Genomic DNA, 20,705 nt, shown 5'->3' on the forward strand with positions numbered 1-20,705 from the left:
GCCGGATCGGCCAGCTACCGACCGAATCCATCTTGTTCCTTTAACCCATGTCAATTTTCTCTTCATCTATGGGCAGGAAGTGCATTACGCAGACATACCTACTCCGACGAGTTGGTCCTTCAAGCTTTGTTTCATCTTCTAGGGTGAAATTGTACACGCATTTCCATTCAACCTACAACACAGCAAGAAGTCACTCATCGAGAAGGCGCATTCGACTGTTCTCGGTTGACAACACCACCCTCAAATGCGGATTGTGTGCCAGAAATTAGGCAGGTATGAAATGTCCATTTGTGACCTCCATGGAGAGTGTACTCGCGCACATCACCCTTGATAACAGACAAACGAAACCACCGGCCATTTTTACCATACCTGACCTATCTTCGTACTCGAGGACGTTGATCGTTACTATTGTTGATGATATCCGGCGACTCAGTACGTGCGCAGCCGGTCGTGCATATACTCTAGAATCAATGTTCTCAGAGAAAGTCTTGTACCGTCGGACTTTTATGAGGACTATACCCTTCAATGTAAAGTTCAACTACGGAAGTCGTTTGATTTTGCCAGAAGGACTGGAGGAAATGGATAACAGACGGCCATGTCGAGCATTGTGATGATAGCGTATATCTTCCCGACACATGCATTAGCGTATTCTGCACCGCCGCATACGACGACAAAATTCCTTCAAGCCGGGACAACACTCCTACTGTTACTATCCTAGTATCCGGTCGACTCGCACCAATCCGAAAATCAATCATCGACATCCTTCCCAACCCAAGGTTCCTCTTCCACTTCGTCTTCTTCATGACCAACTATAACTGTGCGCGGAACGCTTTCGATGTCGCCGTCGGAATGGAATTTCGATAATATTCTGTTGCCAGATTCATTCGACGGAACTCAGTACACCGAATATCATATATCCGCCACGGAGAAGTTAACGTAAAGGTGAGTAGGGTGACCCTGGCGGCTGTGTTAGCAACGAGGACAAGGACATCTCGGAGATCTCTGTATGACTGGGACCGTTTGTTCTCTTCCCACCGTCGCGATTGAGGAGCCATGATTGCTCTTTGGGAATATGTGAAGGAAGCTTTCCCTCCCGCACCCAAATTCAAAGTCGAAGACATACCAGACCAGACAGGCAAAGTTATAATCGTCACAGGTCAGTTTGCGATATTCCTAGGAAGTGATTTACTTAGATTGTTTGCTAGGTGGAAACAGTGGTCTTGGATATGAAACGGTCAAAGTAGGATTGAAGTTGATTTAGCGCCATCCTCTTGTACTCACGGGAACGATAAGGTTCTACTCAGCAAGAATGCTAAAGTTTACATGGCGAGCCGGTCAAAGGACAAGGCCGATGCGGCCATTCAAAAGCTAAAGGAAGAGACCGGGAATGAGGCCTATTTCTTAGAACTGGATCTTGCTGACCTAGATTCGGTGAAGAAGGCGACAGATGAGTTCAACTCGTGTGTACCCACCCCATTTCAGATCCTTCTCAATACTAAACTTTCAATGGTCCAGAAAGGAGGAAGAGCTTCATGTGCTGTTCAATAATGCGTGGGTCTTCGCGAGGTACCTGTATCGACATTGGCCCCCCTAACTACGTTCACAAAGCGGTCTCATGGTTCCTCCGATTGACGACATAACTGTTCAAGGATACGACATGCAATTCGGAGTGAACGTTATTGGCCATTATGTTCTCACAAAACGACTTCTTCCTCCCCTCTTCAAGGGCGCAGAATCATCAAGCGATCATAAAGCGCGGATTGTCAATACATCATCTTCTGCACAGTTATTCGCGAACGACATTGACTTTGAAACCATCAAAGATGGAGCTGCTCGACGTAAAGCTGGCGTTAATACAACGTACTTGTACAGTAAGTTCGTGAGTGGTCTACATCGTACATAGAGGCTGTACCCTTCTTACCCTCACCACTCTCAGGCCAACGTCGTTCTTGCACACGAACTCGCAAGGCGATACGCTGATAAGGGTATCGTGTCGACAAGTTTGAATCCTGGAAACCTCAGAACAGATATTGTGCGCACGACTCCTCCAATCTTTCAGAAACTTGCCGTGAGTGTTTCCGCCGTTGAATTCTTTTCTTTGAGTTTGTCAGGCTCATCGGCTCTGAATAGCAATGGTTTTTCGCCCCTGCATCATACGGCGCGCTTAGTCTCCTATGGGCAGGGGTTTCTCCAGACACTGTTGACTTCAATGGAAAGGTGAATAATCAACTGTAATTCACATCAATTCCCGTTGATGTATTCTCTTTCTTTCTTGTTAAACAGTATATTATCCCATGGGCTCGAATGGGAAAGACGCGACCTGAAGCTGCAGACCCTCAGCTTGGTGAACGACTCTGGAAGTTCTTGGAGAGTGAAACGAAGGAATGAGAGAAGCTTTCTCTGTCGATACTTTACCGAACCTTTGCTATACGGTTATACCTTTGCAGCCTAACGTGAAGGCAGTCTCAGCAGGTTTAGGATAGTAATTATTTAGATGGATGTACCTACTCTACACAAGTCAACTGAGGGATACAGTTAACGTTGGAAACCTGAGGAAGGATTTGAACCCTAAAACCCCAAAACATCATGGGGATGAATTTTGCAAATTTTTGCAAAAATAAATTATGTAAAGAAGATTCATGCAGGGTTTTTACGCTTTATGGATAATTTGATATATATGGTGGATGACTGGGCGGTGGACTCCCCGACTCGGGGAGGGAATATTGGGGACCTCGGGGATTTCAACGAGAATCGATGACGAAGTGTAGGTCTGAACACTTCATAAGGAAAGGGGCGGGACGCCTTTTTGAGTCTAGCATGAATTGGTAATATTCCAAGTGAAATTCAACGCGGGACTGTTTGCGAGTCGGAGTTGTTTTCAGAGGGCCGCGCGCGCTCAGAATGTCCGACTAGCTCTTCGCGGTGGGCTTTAAAAACGAGCAAAAAAGGACGGAAATGTTAAGGTAAAGGTCCTCTTCACTCCAGTACTACCTCCACACGAAATGCGCTTCTTCGCTCTTACTTGTCTCGCTCTTGCAGCCCTCACTGAGGCCACTTCGGAAGCCCTCTCACAGGGCCCAACACGGCTCATGATTCAGACTCTCCAGCTGAATGAGACCATCGCGAAGCTCGCTCAGACGACGAAGGGCTTCCAGAAGGCACACAGCAGGGCAGTCTCCCATGCATATGTTGGGCCAATCCTCTCCTTCAACTTCACCGACGTCTCCGGCGCTCCCCTCCAAGCTGTACAGTGGTTTTGTGAGTATATCGTTGGGTTCCGACATTGAAACTTATTGATGTCCAATCGTCACAGTCGTCGGTCACGACGATAAGGTGGACTTCAAGACCCCCTTCCTGAAGCACGCCGCTGATGGAGTTATCAACCAAACCTTCGTTACCATGCCAAACATGTCTCTCGCCCTCGACGCTCCCAGGGGCCTCTATACTCAGACCTTGATCACTTCCATTCCTTCCTCCGTGAATCGCACTCAGCTCGAGCACGACTCCTTCCTCCTGGCGAAATCAACTCTGGAGGACGGAAAGGCTTACTCCAGTACGTACGGGTATGGCGACAACGATGAATATGTCGTGCTCAGCGGATATAGAAATCCAGCTGTAAGTGTCACTCTTTTCCACCTTGTTGATCCTAGTTGACGGTGGCAATTCAAGCAATTTGTGAGCTGGGTGACCGGTTTAAATGAGACCTACAAGGCGATCTTCGACAGGTGGACCAGCTCTTTCGCTGATGTTCCTCCTCCTCACTTCTACACCAACTTCGTCCAGGTTCCATTGTTGTAGCCGGCGGAATTGGGCTTATTAATATTAATAAGGCTGTAGATTTTGATTTTACATAGAGCTTTTGTTCCAACTGTAGTTGACCTTTAATGACCATCCTAGAAACGTCATCCTCCGCAGCGTCGACTCAGAGGCGAGTAATGGAGCATCCTGGTCCAAGGACGGGTCACCTTGGTCGATATTATTTATCGGTTAATCACACCAGGACCCCCCGGCAGCCTGAACGGTCCTGATTTCTATAGATTTCTATCCGAACACCAGCCAAATTCCTAACCGGACAGTGCTCAGGCATCTGGCCCGCCGGGACGTCTTGCCGCCTGGATTCATCTCAGCGGTTAATTGCTTCTTCTTCCGGACACCTTCCGAAACGTCCCCGTCTTTGAAATGATGACTCGTCGGCGACGACTCGGAGCTGTTTCGCGTTTCGGGCGGTCTCCGTTGTACGAGGTAGAAGGTATGAGACCTGAGGAAACTATCGAGGACAAAAATATTTCGACTCCAGAGTATGTCAGAATAAACGCAAACATACGGTCAATCAAAGGGTACCCTCGGTCTTGTGCATAAGCCTTGCTGTACAGGTCATAATTCTCGAGGGTAAGGTATTGTCGAACAGCTTCATGTCGAACGGGGTTCCAAGACGTCCCCACATAGAACTTGATTCCAATATCCTGTAAACCGCGTGATTCGATTTCGGCAGCCGTCAGCTTTGGGTATCCTTGAGGGGACAAAGACCAAAAGAACATCGAGGAAGCTGATAACGGAAGCTTCACATGCGGGGAGTTCTCGTCGGGCTGTATCGGGGGAATGGTGAGATAAAGGGTCTCCGTGGATTGCTTCGGGATGGTGCCTTCGAGAGAGATTTCTAGCCAATTCAGGAATACTGGCATGAGAGAGGTGAGTTACTTTTGACTGCAAGAGTGTGATAGACCAGTCAACCTACCAAAATCTGACGGAACGCACCCAACCTGGGTTCCTAAATAGTTGGCCTGACTCAAGAATGCGGTTGAATACAGATTGTGATTTTCTTGTGGTGACTCGAGTGCAAAGCGAAGATAAAGTCGTAACTTTCCTTCCCTATTTTCGACACAATCAGAGTTGAATGTTAGTCTGACTGCGGTATTTTCTATTGTATGAAACGGTTAGATAACAAATTCGTGAAGGGAAGAAGCACCCACCAATCGAGGAACACGCCATCACTGCACCTAAGGGACAATACGAGTTATCTTTCAAAAATCGCCATTTGGGGGCTGGGTATGACTCCAAATATCCGACGACAGGTCCAATTTTTTTATTTGATGGAACAACGATCGATCCAAACGTCAACGTCCCGTCTAGCGAGTATGTAGACAACATTTGCAGATCATTGTATCGTTGTGAATGCCCGAGCCTGGATATTGCTGTGATGAAATCGGGTAAAAACCTTCTGAAGTGGTCAATGATGTTCCGTGAAGCAGCGTTGGCTGTAGTTTGTCTGTAGATGATACAGTAATCTCCTGTAGACGGTTGTGGAACAGTTCCAGCTCGTCCTCCACCATGGTCCTGTTCGGGTTCTCCACCATCCGACCTCCGGGCTCGAGAGACGACTGTTAGATCACACTGGAATGAGTCGTTTTCGGGATTAAACCACCATGAGCCGATATCTGTAGATTCCTAACGAGGTACGCCGAACGTCAGAAGCGTTGCATTGAGTGAAGAAGCGATCACTCACGAGGGATATGTCCCTGAGAGGGCTGTAGTAGAGGTTCTCGAAGGAAGCTCGCTGGTAATGCGTCATCAGGTTCAGTTCTAACACAGCATTTGAGGAAACGCACGGATTGGTAGTCCAGATAGCAAAGGACAATCTTATCCATCATGTACCGCTCAAAGATCTCATTACCTCTGACAAGACCTAGAACAAGGGTGAGTGGGTTGAGACGTATTTGTTTCCCAACAGCCCACCTCCGTGAAAAACGAGAAATGGTAGTTTTGACGACCCGTATCCGAACAGCTGAGGAATGTGCGGGTGCCTCAGTGATGGGAATAAAAGAGTTCAGACTGCGATGAGCGGTGACACGGCGATTGAGTACCTCATAGATATGACAGACAGAAAATCGTCCCGCCAGATCTGTCGATCCATCAATTGTCGGTGGAGGGGATATAAACGGGTCTCTGACCTTTCGAGCTGGATCATCCTCACGACCGCCCGTTTCTGACTCTGACTCTTGCTCGTAGATTGTGGCAGTAAATCTCTCTTCCCGGTGTCCTACAACACCTACATGATAGACGTTTCGTGTCACTTTTACGGAGTTCATAGAGCTGGCCTTGAGAAGTCGTATCCTGAAAGGGTTGTTGGGCTTGAATCTCGAGGTGGAGTTGGGTTGATTCCGAGCGTTGATTTGGACGTCATCGCTCCAGACACGTTTGAGAAGCTTAACGTCGCCGAGTCGAATGTGGCGAAAGTCCCCAGCTTCCTGTAAAGTGATTATAAGGTGCTGATGAAGACCCATAGAGCCACCCAAATACCGCCTGTTCATCGCCAGAGTGAGCGCTATAATAATGATTGATGATATCTCCCTGGACTGCGTTGAAAGACGACTTGTTGAATGTAAGACTGGATTTAGATACGCCAGCAAAGAAGGACATGTCTGGTCAGCGGATTCGGAAAAACGCGAGCAAGAACTGTGGAAAGCTGTGTAAGTCATACTCAGGGCAACGCAGCGTTTTTGTACCAACGGAAGGTGATGATTACGTTCTGTCATGAAATGAACAGGTGTACTCTACTATGTGGGGTTCCTCGATGGAGCGGAGTCACCGGACCGAACAAAACTCTTTTCATCCTGGGTGATTGAAATATTGGATGACTTCCCGTAAGGATGTGCAAATAATCTCCTTTCAAATAAAAGTTTTGATGTAAATTGAAAATTGGATGACTTCCCGTAAGGATGTGCAAATAATCTCCTTTCAAATAAAAGTTTTGATGTAAATTGGAAATTGGGAAATTGTCGAATTATTTGCAGATGCCTCCCGCAATGCTGGAAATTTGCATGAAGTGCTCGGATTTATCACACGTGTGGTAGCTCGCCAAGGGCGTAAGCGCGGACAAACTTCCATATCTGGGCTGGAAACCATGTGGACTCACCTCGCTTAACGAAATATTGCAGCAAAAACAGTTTAGAAAGGGGTCGCTAGGCCTTTCTAAATTCAAGAATTTAGAACATGCCCTGATGTTCAGATTCTGGTATTTGTTGCCAGGTATCACTCGCTTAACATATCTCCGATGATTTTCAGCGTTATTTGCAACGATATTTACAAATAATCCTTACGGGAACTGGCTTGTTTCACTCGAACAGTGCCTTTTACTACTTATTCTTATATTCCTTGTGCATTACTGCGCTTCAGCTTCAGAATACTGCTCCCGGGTCTAGAAAAAACACAACTGGCGACCGGCGATATTGAACTCCGTGTTCTGCATGAATGTTTCAAAACGTCAAAAAAATGCGTGTTGTATCTCTGAAGCCGACAACGGTTCTCCGGTATGCAGCACCATATATATACCCGCCTTTAGTCGCCGACCCAGAACTGAGAAGTGTTTCATCGCTGACGGCACACAACTTCAAATCTGGACTTGCGACGAGGTGTATTTGCCATTGACGATCAACAGTTAGTGCGCCACGTATGATCGTGTTTGAAAGGAGTGGAGGATCTAGCAGGCTCTTGAGGTTGAAGATCTCGAACCTGTTTATGTTGGTATTTATAGACGAACAACTGTAACTTATACAATCATAGTGCAGTGCTAGATGTTCTCAAAATTCAATCTTTACATGCAAAGAAACAGAGAACGCACCCAAACATTTGTCCTCTTGAAGGCGGCCCACAACGCCTGCTTCTCGACTGGAAGGCTCCGCTGATGATTTTTTCAGATCATAACATTTTCCTATTTCTTCTAAGTACAAGCAAAGGATCTTTTTTCAAGGTCACCCGAGGTCAAAGATTGTTTGCTGTGGACGATGTGGTGGCATCGACAAGTGTCAGTGTGTTGGTCTGTTTAGGCCGGACGCGTGCCTTCTCACAACCCCTCGTGGCGTCGTCCATCTCTTCCTCACCGTACTTGAAGCATTTTGGTGCTGGTGAATCGGCTGCGTCAATGTATGAGCAGCCTGATAAAGAACCTGTGAAAAAACCTCCAAAATTTGCGACAGGTGCTCCCCTCCATCACAGGTTTTGAATCAACTTACTCACTCGGCGTGTATTGCAGGTGCTGGTCCATGGCAGAGAAGTAACGGTTCCGATTCGGATACGGAGAGAGATTATAGTTCTCCTTCAAGATCTCGTTCGCATCGTCGGCATCGGATTCCGCCTCGTCATTTTAGCCCGGAAGATGACCATCGAATCGCAGCATCATTGGATGGGTCTCTGGATCCTGCACCGCCAATATCGTACTGGTCTGCGAAGCGCCATTTTACGTGCGGAAATCCTACACCTCCACCTCCTTGGTCTACCAAGCCCATTACCTGGCGACATACCTCTTCTCAGCCGGGGAAACTGAAAACAGCGAATGCCGCTTTGGTGGTCTGCCTTAACCTCGATGTAGATCCGCCGGATGTAGTCAGGACTAGCCCTTGCGCAATGTTGGAGTGTTGGGTTGATCCGAGGTCGTTGCCATCGCACAAGGCATTGGAAGCCATTGGTGCAAATTTGAAACACCAATTCGAAGGACTCAGTTTGAAAATACAGTACAAGCCCATCCTTGACCCGTCTTTTGAAGACCTACGAAAAGCATGCCAACAACTTCGGAAGCAGGCGAAGGATGACGCAGTTCTTTTTCACTACAATGGCCACGGTGTTCCGAAACCAACCTCTAGCGGTGAACTTTGGTGTTTCAATCGCAATTATACCCAGTATATCCCAGTCTCCTTGCAGGAGGTTCAGAACTGGTTAGGATCCCCCGGAGTGTACATTTGGGATTGTTCGGCGGCAGGGCACCTTCTGAACAATTTCAATATCTTTGCTGCTCGTCGAGACGAGGAGTTGAGGAGGGTACATGGTCAAATTCCCGAAGGAATGCTTCCTTTTTCGCAGTCGTTACAGCTAGCTGCATGTGCTTCCAATGAGATTTTGCCCACTTGCCCCGATTTACCAGCAGACGTATTCACTTCGTGTCTTACTTCCCCCATCGACATTGCCATTCGCCACTACATTATTACGAATAGGGAAACTTTAGACTTAAATCTAAACCTGGACGACGGCGTACACATTCCAGGCGATCTCAAAGATCGACGTACACCGCTCGGAGAGCTGAACTGGATCTTCACGGCCATCACAGATACCATCGCATGGACCACTTTTACTCCCGAAATTTTTGCGAGGCTATATCGCAGTGACCTTCTCATTGCTTCCCTCTTTCGCAATTTTCTACTTGCGGAACGCATAATGAAAGGATACAACTGCACCCCCCATACGTCTCCCCCACTTCCATCCACCAACACCCACCCTCTTTGGGCTACCTGGGATCTTGCTTTGGATGCTTGCGTTCGACAATTGCCTGATCTCCTCGCGGCCGATGCGATCCCCCCCGATGGTGGGCCGAAGCCCCCTCCATATCAATATATACCTAGTCGTTTTTTCACAGATCAACTTACTGCATTTGAAGTTTGGATATCTCGTGGGGGTTCTGCGCTCACACGACGCGGCCCTTTGTCCCTACCCTCCGGAGAGAGGTCCAGTACACCAGATTCAGGGAGTGGGAGCGGACACACCATAGATTCGTGGGATAGCGTCAAAGACAATCACCTGGTACCGCGGAAACCCCCAGATCAACTTCCTATCGTCCTTCAAGTGCTCCTCTCTCAACCCCATCGCCTGCGTGCCCTCATCTTACTCTCTCAATTCGTTGATTTAGGTCCTTGGGCCGTCAATCTAGTTCTTACCATCGGCATCTTTCCGTACATCTCCAAACTTCTCCAAGCACCCGGACCAGATCTACGTCCGGTGTTGATATTCATATGGGCCCGCATCCTGGCTGTAGATCCATCCGTACAAACCGATTTATACAACAATGCTCAAGGGTACAGATACTTCTCGAATATCCTTTCCATGAAACCAGACCATGCACATGTCCTACCAAACTCGTCGGAACACCAAGCGATGTGTTCTTTTATTCTCGCGGCGCTTGCGAGAGATTTCTCGAAAGGACAACAGGCATGCTGGGACGAGAATGTGTTTCAGAGCTGTTACGACAGACTGGAAGAACCTGACTTCCTCTTACGACAATGGACGGCGCTATGTATTGGTCAGATGTGGGATGGGTTTGACCAAGGCAAGATGATTGGAGTAGAACAAGGAACACAGGACAAACTGACTCATTTGTTGTCTGATGATTCGGCAGAGGTACGATGTGCTGCGTTGTTTGCTTTGGGGACATTTATGGGAGCGAGTGGTTCAAGAGATCTAGAGAAGCGCGGTGGAGGAGGAAGTGGTGCCATGTATGACCGAGACGAACGGGTTCACTTCAGAATGGAAGTCGCTGTTGTGACGGGGGCTACCCTGGTTGTGAAGGATGATGCGAGTCCGATGTGCAGGAAGGAACTTTTAGTGTTGATCAGTTGCCTAGTAAAGGAGTGGAGAGGATATTTCGTTGTGTGCGCATGGTTATACTGGGAGGAGGAAGAAAGGCGTCGAAAAGCGTCCACTCGCGGTGTCTCTCAGGATGAAGATAGTATAACTAGCCAGGCGGTGAGGGTGTGGTTGAGCGGATATGGTGATGATGACATGCTTCGTGAAGAGAGCCGTGTCTTACTTTCTTCGTTTTACACGATATTCGTGGTACTTTTGGATCTGTCTGCAGACCCTTATAATGAAGTCGCAACGAATGCCCAGATTATTATCGACTACATCATGGCTTTACTCCTCGACTCTCCGTTCAAAAACCTGCAATGCTCTCCGTTCGATTCTCCCCCTACTGCTCCTAAGAAATATCAGGCTCCATTGGTAAACACGTCTCATAATCTGACTCCAAGGTCCAGGAAGTCTTCCCTTCAGCTATCCCCATCCGTGGTATCACTTGCCCCGAATCTCTCTTCTGCTCCTCCGCTTCGACCAAGTCTTTCTCGGAGCGACACGATGTCCAGTACCATCTCCAACAGCGTATCTAACACGATCAAACGAACATCTTCGTTCGCTAACGCTTTAAAAAATTTGGCTGGAACAATCGCATTCCCTTCGATGGAGGAATCGTCAACCAGGACTTCGTCACCGGCGCCGTCCTTCCTTCAGCCACTGATAACGACCACTGACGTTGACATCTCTCGTCCGCCGTCACCAGTCTTAAGTGTGGCACAGTATACGTCGCCTTACGCGCAATCCCCACTCTATCCTCCCCATTTTCCTGAACACAATAACGGATTTATCCATACTACTAATGGCTCTCCCACACGTACTGAATCCGATGACTCGTCTCAAATGGCACCTGGACGTTTTCAACCCTCTGACGTTATGGAAGCTTTGATGGAGGAGGATATGGAGCGTCTGCGAGCAAGGCGGAAACGCAAGCGAGGATCATCTCACCAGCAGTTCCATTACTCTTCCCACTATTACCAGAACCAGGGCTTGATTCCGAGTCCGAGTAATAGTACCTTCTCGATGGATTCTTCGAATAGCGTGATAATGGGGCTTGGGACAGGACTCGGTATCCGAGACGTGTTACCTCTCAAAAGTACCTTTTTTGATTGGTGTTGCGAGTATTTCACTGAGCCTCAGATGAGGGTGAGTAGCATCATGTGTTTCAATGAGTACCTCTGAACCATTTGGTCCAGCAAACGGAAGCTGACGAGCCTGGGAGTATACAATATAACTACCAGGTCTGGAGGCAGCAACGGAATGAACAAGTGGATGCGGAGACACGATCACAAGCTGATGTCGCTTGTATGTACCAGTCTTACTTACGCTTCCCCGCATGATATTGACCTTGATCTACTTATAGCATTCCGTCGTTGGGATCGACCCGTGGCGACGTTGATGAGTCTTCCGAACCCTCTAGTAATGGCCTTCCATTCCTACGACCATCATCTGTTTGTGACAAATGAGAGCGATCTTATAACGTATGTCTTGCACGGTGGAATAACAATGCCTCCCTTTTAACATCTACTCAAATCCAGTGTCTGGGACTGGGAACATCGGAAAAAACTTCGGACGTTCTGCAATGGTAATCCCAAAGGGACAAGTATCACTTCCCTCGAGATCATCAACCAAGACGTCGGTGGGATAATCGTCACTGGTTCAGGTAAAGCCGTTCTCTTTCTCGTTGAAGTGTCGCTCTGAAATTTTATTCCGGCAGCTGATGGCGTCGTTCGTCTATTTAGACACTACGATCCACTGCTGGAACCAGGTCCTGTCCAGATGGTCAGTGCCTTCAGAGGATTGAATGAGATGGTCCAAGTCAGACAAGGCGCTGGTTTGGTAATGGACTGGAAGCAATCAACAGGCATTCTTCTCGTCGGAGGAGACTCCCGAGTGATCAAAATATGGGACGCCCAAACTGAAATCCAAGGGTTGGATGTGGAGACGAACTCGGACAGTCCAGTAACGTCGATTGTATCAGATCATGGTCCTTCACAGACGTTTGTGGCTGGGTTCGGTGATGGTATCGTGAAGGTATTTGACAGACGATTGGAGGAGGACGAATCTGTTGTCAGAGTTTATTCCGATCACTCGTCTTGGATACAAAACGTCCGTCCTCACCCTACCGTCGGCTTCCAATTTCTATCTGCTAGGTAAGGCCGCCATCTAGCCGTACAAGCATTTATTTAATGTTCTTTCATTCAATAGCTTGGATGGTGAGGTGAAATTGTGGGATTTACGCAGTACCGATGAAGCCATTCAGACCTGGAATCTAATGCCTCCCGGCCAGGGTATCTCTGCTTTCGACGTGCATAACAGTGCGGAGGTGTTTGCTGGGTGAGTCTTTTCCGGAGTTGAGTGTCTTGAAGTTGTCTTGATTTCTCGCACAGAACATCGGCTATTACACCTTCCAATTACAGGTCACAACGTATTTCAGTCCGTTCCCTCGTCAACAGCGATAGCGAACCCATCTCCCAACACATTTCGACTGGATTAATTGCGCCACCGGTCCGACTACATCCATCAAGTTACATACCAAGAGTGACCTCCTTTGTCTTCCATCCCACAGAGATGCTATATGGCGCAGGTGAGCCTGATGGTACTAGTAAGTTTTTCTCGATCATCTCCAGCCCGAAATGTTTTTACTGATATCCTAATAGTCAGGATAATGGGCTGCAAATTATAATCATATCTCTTAAAATCGTACTAATCATATCTAACGCACTTGTATATTGGCTTGTACTGGAACGATGTAATTAATCTCTATCGGATCTGTCTATCTCAAATGATAGTCACTGAAATTCATTTCGATTTGTAGGTGGCAGTGGAGGTGAAGCCTAACTTAGCCTGTTTTCAATCGATGATGATCAGAAAGTGAATTTATCGATAAACTAACGTCACCTTGTACCTCTTCCTCATACCATCATGTCGACTAAAACTTACTCTCTCTTTTGCATGGGCAACCCCTTGCTCGACATGCAAGTCACGAACGGGGAAAAACTGCTTGAAAAATATGGGTTGAAAGCGAATGACGCTATCCTTGCTGAGGAAAAGCATGCGCCGATGTGAGTTTTTTGCCAGTCGGTCCTATCACCTCAACTGACTCTCGTCATGTAATAGCTACGATGAGATTGTTAGAGAACACAAGGTCACCTATGTTGCAGGCGGTGCCTCTCAAAACACTGCACGAGGAGCCGCTGTAAGCCTGTACCACTTATTTCCTTCTTGATCTTTATTGATCGCGTCCTTCCTCTTTAGTACATTCTTCCTCCGAACTCTGTTGTTTATACTGGATGTGTGGGTGAAGACAGTCTTGCTGAGCAACTCAAAGCCGCCAACAAGCGTGAAGGTTTAGATGAAGTCTACCTGGTGAAGAAGGGGGAGAAGACTGGGGCTTGCGCGGTCGTGATTACTGCCCAACAACGGTATGCCCGACTGTAATACTCTAACGGATGCAGGGTGACTTACGTCGCTTCCATAAGTTCCCTAGTTACCACTTTGCGCGCTGCTGAAAAGTTTGAAAAATCGCATCTCTCTTCGCCTGAGGTTGCACCTCTAATCGAGAGCGCAAACTTCTTCTACGTTGAGGGATATTTCTTGACCCATGGTTTGGAATCCGTTCTGGAAATCAGCCAGAAGGCGTCTGCTGCGAGCAAGGTATGTCATACGTTCTGCATCTTGACTCACGGCTTAATGCACATGTTTGTAGACCGTCGTTATCAATCTGTCCGCTCCTTTCATCCCCCAGTTTTTTGGAGCGCAATTACAACAAGTGATCCCCTACACCGACATCATTATCGCAAACGAAACCGAAGCGGAAAGTTGGGCATCAGCAACGGGACATGCTGACCCCAAGAATCTTGCTGCCGTCGCAAAATCCCTCGCTCTTCTTCCTAAATCGAATGCAGCACGTCCCCGTGTTGTGGTGATCACTCACGGTGCTGAAGCCACAACTCTTGTTTCCGCTGGGGATGCCGAAAACGCGAAGACTTACCCTGTTCACTCGCTCTCTCCTTCCGATATCGTTGACACGAACGGCGCTGGTGACGCGTTTGCTGGTGGATTTGTTGGGGCATTAGTTGCCGGAAAGTCCCTCGATGAAGCTGTTGAGGCTGGCCACAAGATGGGAGCTATGTGTATACAACAGGTAGGGTTCCATGTCGATCTGCTCATCAAATAGTCATTTGACACGCCTTGTGCCAGGTTGGACCGCAATACAGGTGGCCGAAGGTTCAGATCCTCTGAAGGATGAACTCTGTTTGCCATCGTAGATAATAGATTGCATTGGGTACTTGGTACTAATTCCACTTGTTGCATCCGTAGGTATCCGTCACTTTCAACCAGCGACAACAAAAGTAATGTGTACATGTACATATAGCAAGCGGGATTGATACTTCAAAATGACAACACGATGGTTTCCCAAGTAAGGACGCGATCTCTTAGTGAGCTATTTCATGGATTGTAAAAACTGTGATTGTCGTCGGAAGTGTAGCTTTTTCACACTACCCTTCTCCAGCAAATGTTTATGCATTATGACTCGTTTGTTCGACGAGGGTTAAAAGTTAAAAGGTCAAGGGACAGTAAGTATTGGTATTAAGCACGCGTCGCGTTCTCGGTTGTTCCCCCTGTGGTATGTACGAGCGTACTTACATCTTCGACCGGCTAACTACTTTCCCTCTTCCATAGCCTCTTGTTCCAATATCTCTCTTTCCAAACGTTCCTTCTCTGCTTGTCGCATGCGCATCAGTGTGACTGACTCAAAATCAAGTCCTGCAACGGATGTCTTCTGCTCTGGCAGAGGTGCCGATGAAAAGTTGTGCTAGAAACGCTCGGTAATTAGAAAACGAATAAGGCAATGAGAAATTAAGACACACAAAATTTTCCGGAAATGATGAGAACTTTCCAGGTGTACTTGACGTTGTCTGCATCTGAGGTAGAGAAGCTTTTGGCGCATCGGGCTTGATCTCCTCTGTCCGGGTCGTAGAAGTGGTACTGGTAGATGCGGATGACAATGGTGTTCCCAAAACACCCATCTTTTTCAACCAAGATAGTATTTGAGGCTCCTTCCCACCTACCCATCCAACCTCGATTGCATTTAATCCTCTCTCTAGCCTGCCACTAGCGCAAACGGCGGCAAACGCATCAGCGATACGTTTAAACACAACCAGTGCAGTTCCATATTTCGGAGGTTTATGGGGTGCTTTTTTGGGAGGTCTTAGTGAGACGACGATAGTTTCTGTATCGGTCTCTCCGAATGACTTGAAGAGGGCGGCAATGGCTTCGGGATTTGTTAGCGTTGGGTGCTCGGCGAGGTTGTATTTTATTCTGACGGTAGTATCCGTGGGTTCTATGAGAATAGAAATCACAAATGGTCAATGGTGGTTCGGTATACATATGAGATCGGAAATCACTTTACCTAGCTCTGGCGCTTCCATTTCGTCAGTTTGACTCTCCTGCTTTCTCGCCTCCAATTCCTTTTTCAGCTGCTTCTGCTTCTCCTCCCGTAACCTTCTTCCTTCCTCTTTGATCTTCTCCGCCTGCTCCGATCGGACGGCTTCATCCTTCATCTTCCCTGATTTGGCTTTCTTGAACGCTCGTTCCCTCTCTTCCAACTCTTGAACGAGATTCTTGCGCTTGTTATCATAGTTCTTGAAACGTTCAGCTCGTGCTTGTTTAGCACGTAATTTTGCGTCGAGAGCAAGGCGTCGTAGTGGGTCGAGTAAGAGTTCATATGCCTGATTCAACTCGTGAAATTTGCGTGCTGGAGATTTGTTAGCTGACGATGAAGGCTTCAAGGAATATCTGCTCACCGGCGTCAGGATTATTAGGATTCTAAAAAACGAAAAATAACAGGAATTGAACAAAGAACATATCACATTCAAGTAAAACACTTACTGACTCGATCTGGATGAACTTTGAGGGACCGTTGGCGATAAGCAGTTCGAATTTCTTGCTCAGTTGACTCCGTAGTAACGCTCAGAAGTTCATAAGGATTCACTTCTTCGTCTGCGTTTGACATGTTTTGATTTACGAATCCGGGGCCTGGTCAAGAAAGAGAATGTTGGTTACATAATCCACTTTTCCCTCCTCCAGCATCGCACCTCAGGCAGGAGTTTGACAGGTGCCGTAAACACCTGTTAGGCCCCCTTTTAGTCGTGTGGGAAATGGACCTAAGAGGCCCTGCTCCCGACTTACATATTCTTCGTTCCTGAGCATCGTTTCCACTCCTCTGCTCCCCGTAGCTACCTTCACCCAATAAAACCCTCTTGCAATGCATCGGAATCACTGTAAAACCGCATATCATTGTATGCAAAGGTAGATACATCATAAATATGCAATATTACAGAGGGAACGACAGTGGGGGACTAAGAATGTACATCAGGAGTGACAGTGGGGGTCTTGAAAGCAATGGGGGGAAATACTCTCACTGGGGTTTACTGGCGCCCGGATCTCCATGCGGCTGCCCAGCTCCCTGCCCAGCTCCCTGCCAAAAGCCGCCAAACTGTTGAGGAAAATGAGGCGGGTAGGTACCGTGGAAGGGCTGGTGATAAGGAACTTCAGGGTGTGGCGGGTATCTACCCTGCACTGGCTGATATGTACGGGATGCCATTACTTGCAAATACCCATTGTATTGCTCTGGAGTGATTCCCGGTGGGATTTGGAGGTTGGATGGATGGATAAAGGGCAGTGACGGAGCATAGAGATGGCTGTTGGGTGGATTGACCGAATTTGGATGGGTACCCGCGGGTGGGACAACAGACGATGCGGGATATACATCCGGCCGCGCATAAACACTCTCGGCAGCCCATGGCGACGTAGCAGGTGGGTGTGGAGCAATAACCGGAGCAGTGGGTTGCGGTGAGCGTGGAGCGATAACCGGGGTACCAGATTGTGAAGCGTTAGTCGGAGCAGGTTGAGGTGGAGCAATAGCCGGAGTAGCAGATTGACCCACAGCGGGGCTTTGTGGAAGTAGGATGCGAGGTAGATGATCTGCCGAGCCGCCTGAACCAATCAGTACACCTGCAGGAACTTCAGACTTGTCCACCGGCCTCGATGTCGCTCCATCTTCTTGGCGCATACGCTTGTGCTTCTGAACTGCGACGGAACTATCACCAAGAGTGGAGACTTTGAGGTCGCGCTTGACGGGAAGACTGACACCACAGGAAGCATTGGAAGGATTCCCTTCCACTGCCAGAGTAGGTGTTAGGCGGAGTTCTTTGGTGAGGGTATGTCAGATTATTGTAATGGGGATCAAGAGCGAGAAGGGAGACATACTGCTGTGAGGTACAAATCCACCATTCTCAAACTCAGAGAGTGTGATACTTGGCTTTGAGGTCTTGAGGGACTCGGCAGCGGCGTTGCAATGTATGTTCGTACCTGGCGTAGGTGTTGACGTGATGCGTGCTGGTTGGCCTAAGGGGAGAACAGTAAGAAATCTGATTAATCCGATGGAAAAGTCTCCATACCTGGTTTGACTGGCTCCACATCTGATGATAGCTCTGAATCGAGCTCATCCTCGCCTCCATCCGCTTCGGCGTTACAGTCCTTGAATCTGACTGTGCCTTTTTTCTTGCCGCTGGCGTTCGAGCGTGTTTGACGAGAGTTTGGTGCCGTGCCTCTCTGGGGTTTCTTCTCCTTTGTTTGTTTGCTGACGCCTCTGTTATTGGTTGCTGCAGACTTGCCTCTTTTTGGTGGTGCGTCGCGCAGAAAGTAGTCGTGAACCTTTCCGTGTTGGTCCGGGACGGTCGTGATCAAGGGAATTTCGGAGTTATTCAGGCACAGGCTTGTGCCGTTGAGGAGGATGAAAATAAATTCTGAAGGGCTGCAGCGCAAGCGTTGACACAATCACCATTCAGTCGTACGGTCTCATCGAGCATCCTGAGTTCAAAATCGCCGAGGTCGTATGCTTTTGAGGTGGTGACGGAGGTGAATGTACGAGGAGCATCAGACCGGCCTTGAGTCTGGTACGGATAGGTTTCGAAAAACTGAAGTAAGTTGGAATCTGAAGTGAAAGTAGACTGCAGAGTTATGAGCGATAGCCTGGGATTAACAGAGGGTGTCTCACCGGAAGTATCCATACCATTGGCAACTGAACATTATCGTTCCCGTTCCTCTCACAATCTGCGTTGCGCGGGTTCTGGGTGACCTCACCAATCTCTACATCGGCCTCGTCATCCGACAACTCATCAGAGGATTGCTCGTCTTCTGATTCATTGTCACCCATCACATCGGCCCAGTACACCGAATGAGCGCTGAGACCCACAGGTAACAGATCTTCCGCAATATCGGCTTCCAGGTCTGGTTCTGGAACTTCATCGTCAACATCGGGTGTGGGTGTGGGCGTGGGTGTAGGCGTGGGCGTGGGCGTGGGCGTGGCTTGGAGTTCTAGGTCAGGAGCAACACTGGTAACTTGATGCTGAGGATGGAGAATCAAATGAAGTGTCCGTTCCACAAGGGTTATTTGACGGTCAAATTGAGAGCGGGGTGCAACTGGGTTAGCCCAGATTCTTGCAAGATGGAGATGCTCGTTACGGCGCAACTCCAAGAGCCTTGCATAGCTAATATCTACATAAAAATTAGTTGTTATCTTGCTGAGTAGAAGGAAAGGAACATACAACTCGGTGTCCTCATTGCCAGTTCAATGGCAAACAATTCCTCGCCAAACCATCGACACATATTACTCGCCTCCAGTTGAAGTCGGACTCGCTCCTCTTCACATCGCTTGCGTTGGAGCATTGCACGTATACCGCGGCGAACCTTTTCGTCAACGAGCCAAAGCGGACCCAGGTGTCCATCTGACTGTTCTAGCCAAACATCCTCCCATAAGTGTGACGTCTCGGGGTTACGAAGGGAGTCAAGGTCTGTGGGCAGCTCTTTCGGAACTGGAATGCGGTAGTGGCTCTTGTGTAGCTTCTTCAGAGTTGCACAATACAGTCGACACTCCTTTAAGGCATACATCTCATAAGGCATACTCTCCAAAAGGACATAGGTTTTTGGTCAAACCGAGTTGGTTTGCGTGGGAAAAGGCATAACTCTCCGAAAGGGCATAGGGCATACTTTTTTGACCCAAAAAACCCGCCCATAAGGCATACTTTTGGCTGGATATGGCTTAGTGTACCCGAGACCACACACCCCCTTTCTAATTATGGTATATACCATACATACATTGTGGGCTGTAGCTTTTCGTGTAGGGATTAAAAAATTGAGCCGAACCAAGAAAACTTCCTCGTACAACTTGAATGCCTTCCACTGTAAATCCTCTCAGCGTCGTGAAAAAAGGGTTCGAAGCCTTAAAGAAATCGGTTGCGGCGCGTAAAAAAGAATTACAAGAACGAATTGCTAAAAAGGAGAGGGTATCGGACTCGGACGAAGAATGGCTGGATAATGGGGGCAACCTCGTTGATGAAACCGTAGTTGTTGACATACTGGATGAGGCATCTGACTACGAGCGTGCTGTTCACAATAAGCTGAGTGATGCACAGCGAGCCATGGTAGATAAGCTGAAAAGTCTCGGGGAGGAAGGAAAACAGAGTGGTGGGAAGGATAGCAATGAAAAAGAGGTCCACAAAAAACGAAAGCGTGCGTCATCTTTCTGTGGATTGGGTTGACAGTGGTTGTACTAACACATCTTCAGGTTCTGCAAAAGCAACCAGCACTTCAACTCAACTGGCAGAGAAAAAGATGAAGATGGGCAACACACCGGTGTTCACAAAAAAAGAGAACGCAACCCTTGCTCAGCGGCTCGAAATTCTCGACTGGTACCACAACCAAAGTCCAAAACCGAGTCAGAAGAAGACTGCTGAGTACTGGAACAAGAAATATCCCAACCTGAAGTTATCGCAAGAGCTAATCTCGAAATGGTTAAAGGATGAGGCAAAATGGCGGCTCAGAATGGAGATGGCCCATGGGAATGCGAGGAACGCAAAACGAGTACGGCAGACAGAGCACCCTGAGGTGGAAGAGATGATGGAACTGTGGGTTTCGAAGGCTATGCACGACAAGGTTCAGTTGACTGGGGAGGTTATTCGTCAGAAGTGGACTCAATTTGCCGAGGCAGCTGGCATACCTCAGGAGAATCGCCCGAAGCTCAGTGAAGGATGGCTTGAAAAGTTCAAGAAGAGAAACGGTTTGAGGGAGATGAGACGACATGGGGAAGCAGAAAGTTCTCAACCAGAGCTTATAGAGGCTGAAAGAAAACGGATCCAGGAGCTGCTGCTTGCAGGAGGATGGAAATTGTGCGACATTTTCAATATGGATGAGACTGGACTTTTCTATGGGTAAGCCTTCGTCTTCAGAGATGAACTGTGAGCTTGACA

The 20,705-nt window shown here is 48.0% G+C and overlaps 7 protein-coding genes across 8 annotated transcripts; 4 read left to right on the forward strand and 3 right to left on the reverse strand.

The window, feature by feature from the left end:
* The first annotated feature begins 11 nt into the window (after positions 1-11).
* On the forward strand, positions 12-2,551 carry E1B28_001827 (uncharacterized protein). Its single transcript, XM_043147797.1, has 10 exons — positions 12-273; positions 338-432; positions 481-1,156; positions 1,206-1,240; positions 1,294-1,460; positions 1,516-1,551; positions 1,609-1,879; positions 1,937-2,068; positions 2,131-2,217; positions 2,284-2,551. Exons 3-10 carry the CDS (start codon positions 1,054-1,056, stop codon positions 2,386-2,388), a joined length of 936 nt encoding a protein of 311 aa, XP_043016511.1. The 5' UTR covers positions 12-273; positions 338-432; positions 481-1,053; the 3' UTR covers positions 2,389-2,551.
* A 314-nt stretch (positions 2,552-2,865) lies between these two features.
* Positions 2,866-3,955, forward strand: E1B28_001828 (uncharacterized protein). 2 transcript variants are annotated; one of them, XM_043147799.1, is made up of 4 exons: positions 2,866-2,963; positions 3,040-3,258; positions 3,314-3,615; positions 3,670-3,955. In XM_043147799.1, exons 2-4 carry the CDS (start codon positions 3,090-3,092, stop codon positions 3,796-3,798), a joined length of 600 nt encoding a protein of 199 aa, XP_043016513.1. In that variant the 5' UTR covers positions 2,866-2,963; positions 3,040-3,089; the 3' UTR covers positions 3,799-3,955. The 2 variants fall into 2 exon arrangements, with proteins under 2 accessions (XP_043016513.1, XP_043016512.1); XM_043147798.1 differs by having other exon boundaries at positions 2,866-3,258.
* A 26-nt stretch (positions 3,956-3,981) lies between these two features.
* Positions 3,982-6,601, reverse strand: E1B28_001829 (uncharacterized protein). Its single transcript, XM_043147800.1, has 11 exons — positions 6,508-6,601; positions 6,298-6,453; positions 5,949-6,245; positions 5,862-5,899; positions 5,734-5,801; positions 5,607-5,683; positions 5,504-5,554; positions 4,971-5,445; positions 4,736-4,918; positions 4,325-4,675; positions 3,982-4,267 (listed from the first exon to the last, which is right to left on the reverse strand). Exons 2-11 carry the CDS (start codon positions 6,415-6,417, stop codon positions 4,131-4,133), a joined length of 1,797 nt encoding a protein of 598 aa, XP_043016514.1. The 5' UTR covers positions 6,418-6,453; positions 6,508-6,601; the 3' UTR covers positions 3,982-4,130.
* Positions 6,602-7,829: 1,228 nt separating this feature from the next.
* On the forward strand, positions 7,830-13,164 carry E1B28_001830 (uncharacterized protein). Its single transcript, XM_043147801.1, has 9 exons — positions 7,830-7,973; positions 8,030-11,535; positions 11,586-11,694; positions 11,753-11,870; positions 11,928-12,052; positions 12,107-12,542; positions 12,598-12,726; positions 12,780-12,994; positions 13,050-13,164. The coding sequence occupies exons 1-9, from the start codon at positions 7,919-7,921 to the stop codon at positions 13,073-13,075; spliced, it is 4,719 nt and encodes a 1,572-aa protein (XP_043016515.1). The 5' UTR covers positions 7,830-7,918; the 3' UTR covers positions 13,076-13,164.
* Positions 13,165-13,224: 60 nt separating this feature from the next.
* Positions 13,225-14,810, forward strand: E1B28_001831 (uncharacterized protein). Its single transcript, XM_043147802.1, has 6 exons — positions 13,225-13,454; positions 13,510-13,588; positions 13,648-13,814; positions 13,872-14,046; positions 14,099-14,536; positions 14,593-14,810. Exons 1-6 carry the CDS (start codon positions 13,315-13,317, stop codon positions 14,632-14,634), a joined length of 1,041 nt encoding a protein of 346 aa, XP_043016516.1. The 5' UTR covers positions 13,225-13,314; the 3' UTR covers positions 14,635-14,810.
* Positions 14,811-14,901: 91 nt separating this feature from the next.
* E1B28_001832 (uncharacterized protein) lies at positions 14,902-16,449 on the reverse strand. The gene is made up of 5 exons (XM_043147803.1): positions 16,289-16,449; positions 16,200-16,221; positions 15,806-16,150; positions 15,264-15,736; positions 14,902-15,208 (listed from the first exon to the last, which is right to left on the reverse strand). The coding sequence occupies exons 1-5, from the start codon at positions 16,406-16,408 to the stop codon at positions 15,056-15,058; spliced, it is 1,113 nt and encodes a 370-aa protein (XP_043016517.1). The 5' UTR covers positions 16,409-16,449; the 3' UTR covers positions 14,902-15,055.
* Positions 16,450-16,813: 364 nt separating this feature from the next.
* Positions 16,814-19,359, reverse strand: E1B28_001833 (uncharacterized protein; the record flags this gene model as incomplete). Its single annotated transcript, XM_043147804.1, has 6 exons — positions 16,814-17,604; positions 17,665-17,802; positions 17,856-18,211; positions 18,252-18,391; positions 18,455-18,954; positions 19,005-19,359. The coding sequence occupies 6 exons, from the start codon at positions 19,357-19,359 to the stop codon at positions 16,814-16,816; spliced, it is 2,280 nt and encodes a 759-aa protein (XP_043016518.1).
* Positions 19,360-20,705: the final 1,346 nt, after the last annotated feature.

Source organism: Marasmius oreades, chromosome 1 (assembly GCF_018924745.1).
Source record: "Marasmius oreades isolate 03SP1 chromosome 1, whole genome shotgun sequence".
Lineage (NCBI taxonomy): Eukaryota > Fungi > Basidiomycota > Agaricomycetes > Agaricales > Marasmiaceae > Marasmius > Marasmius oreades.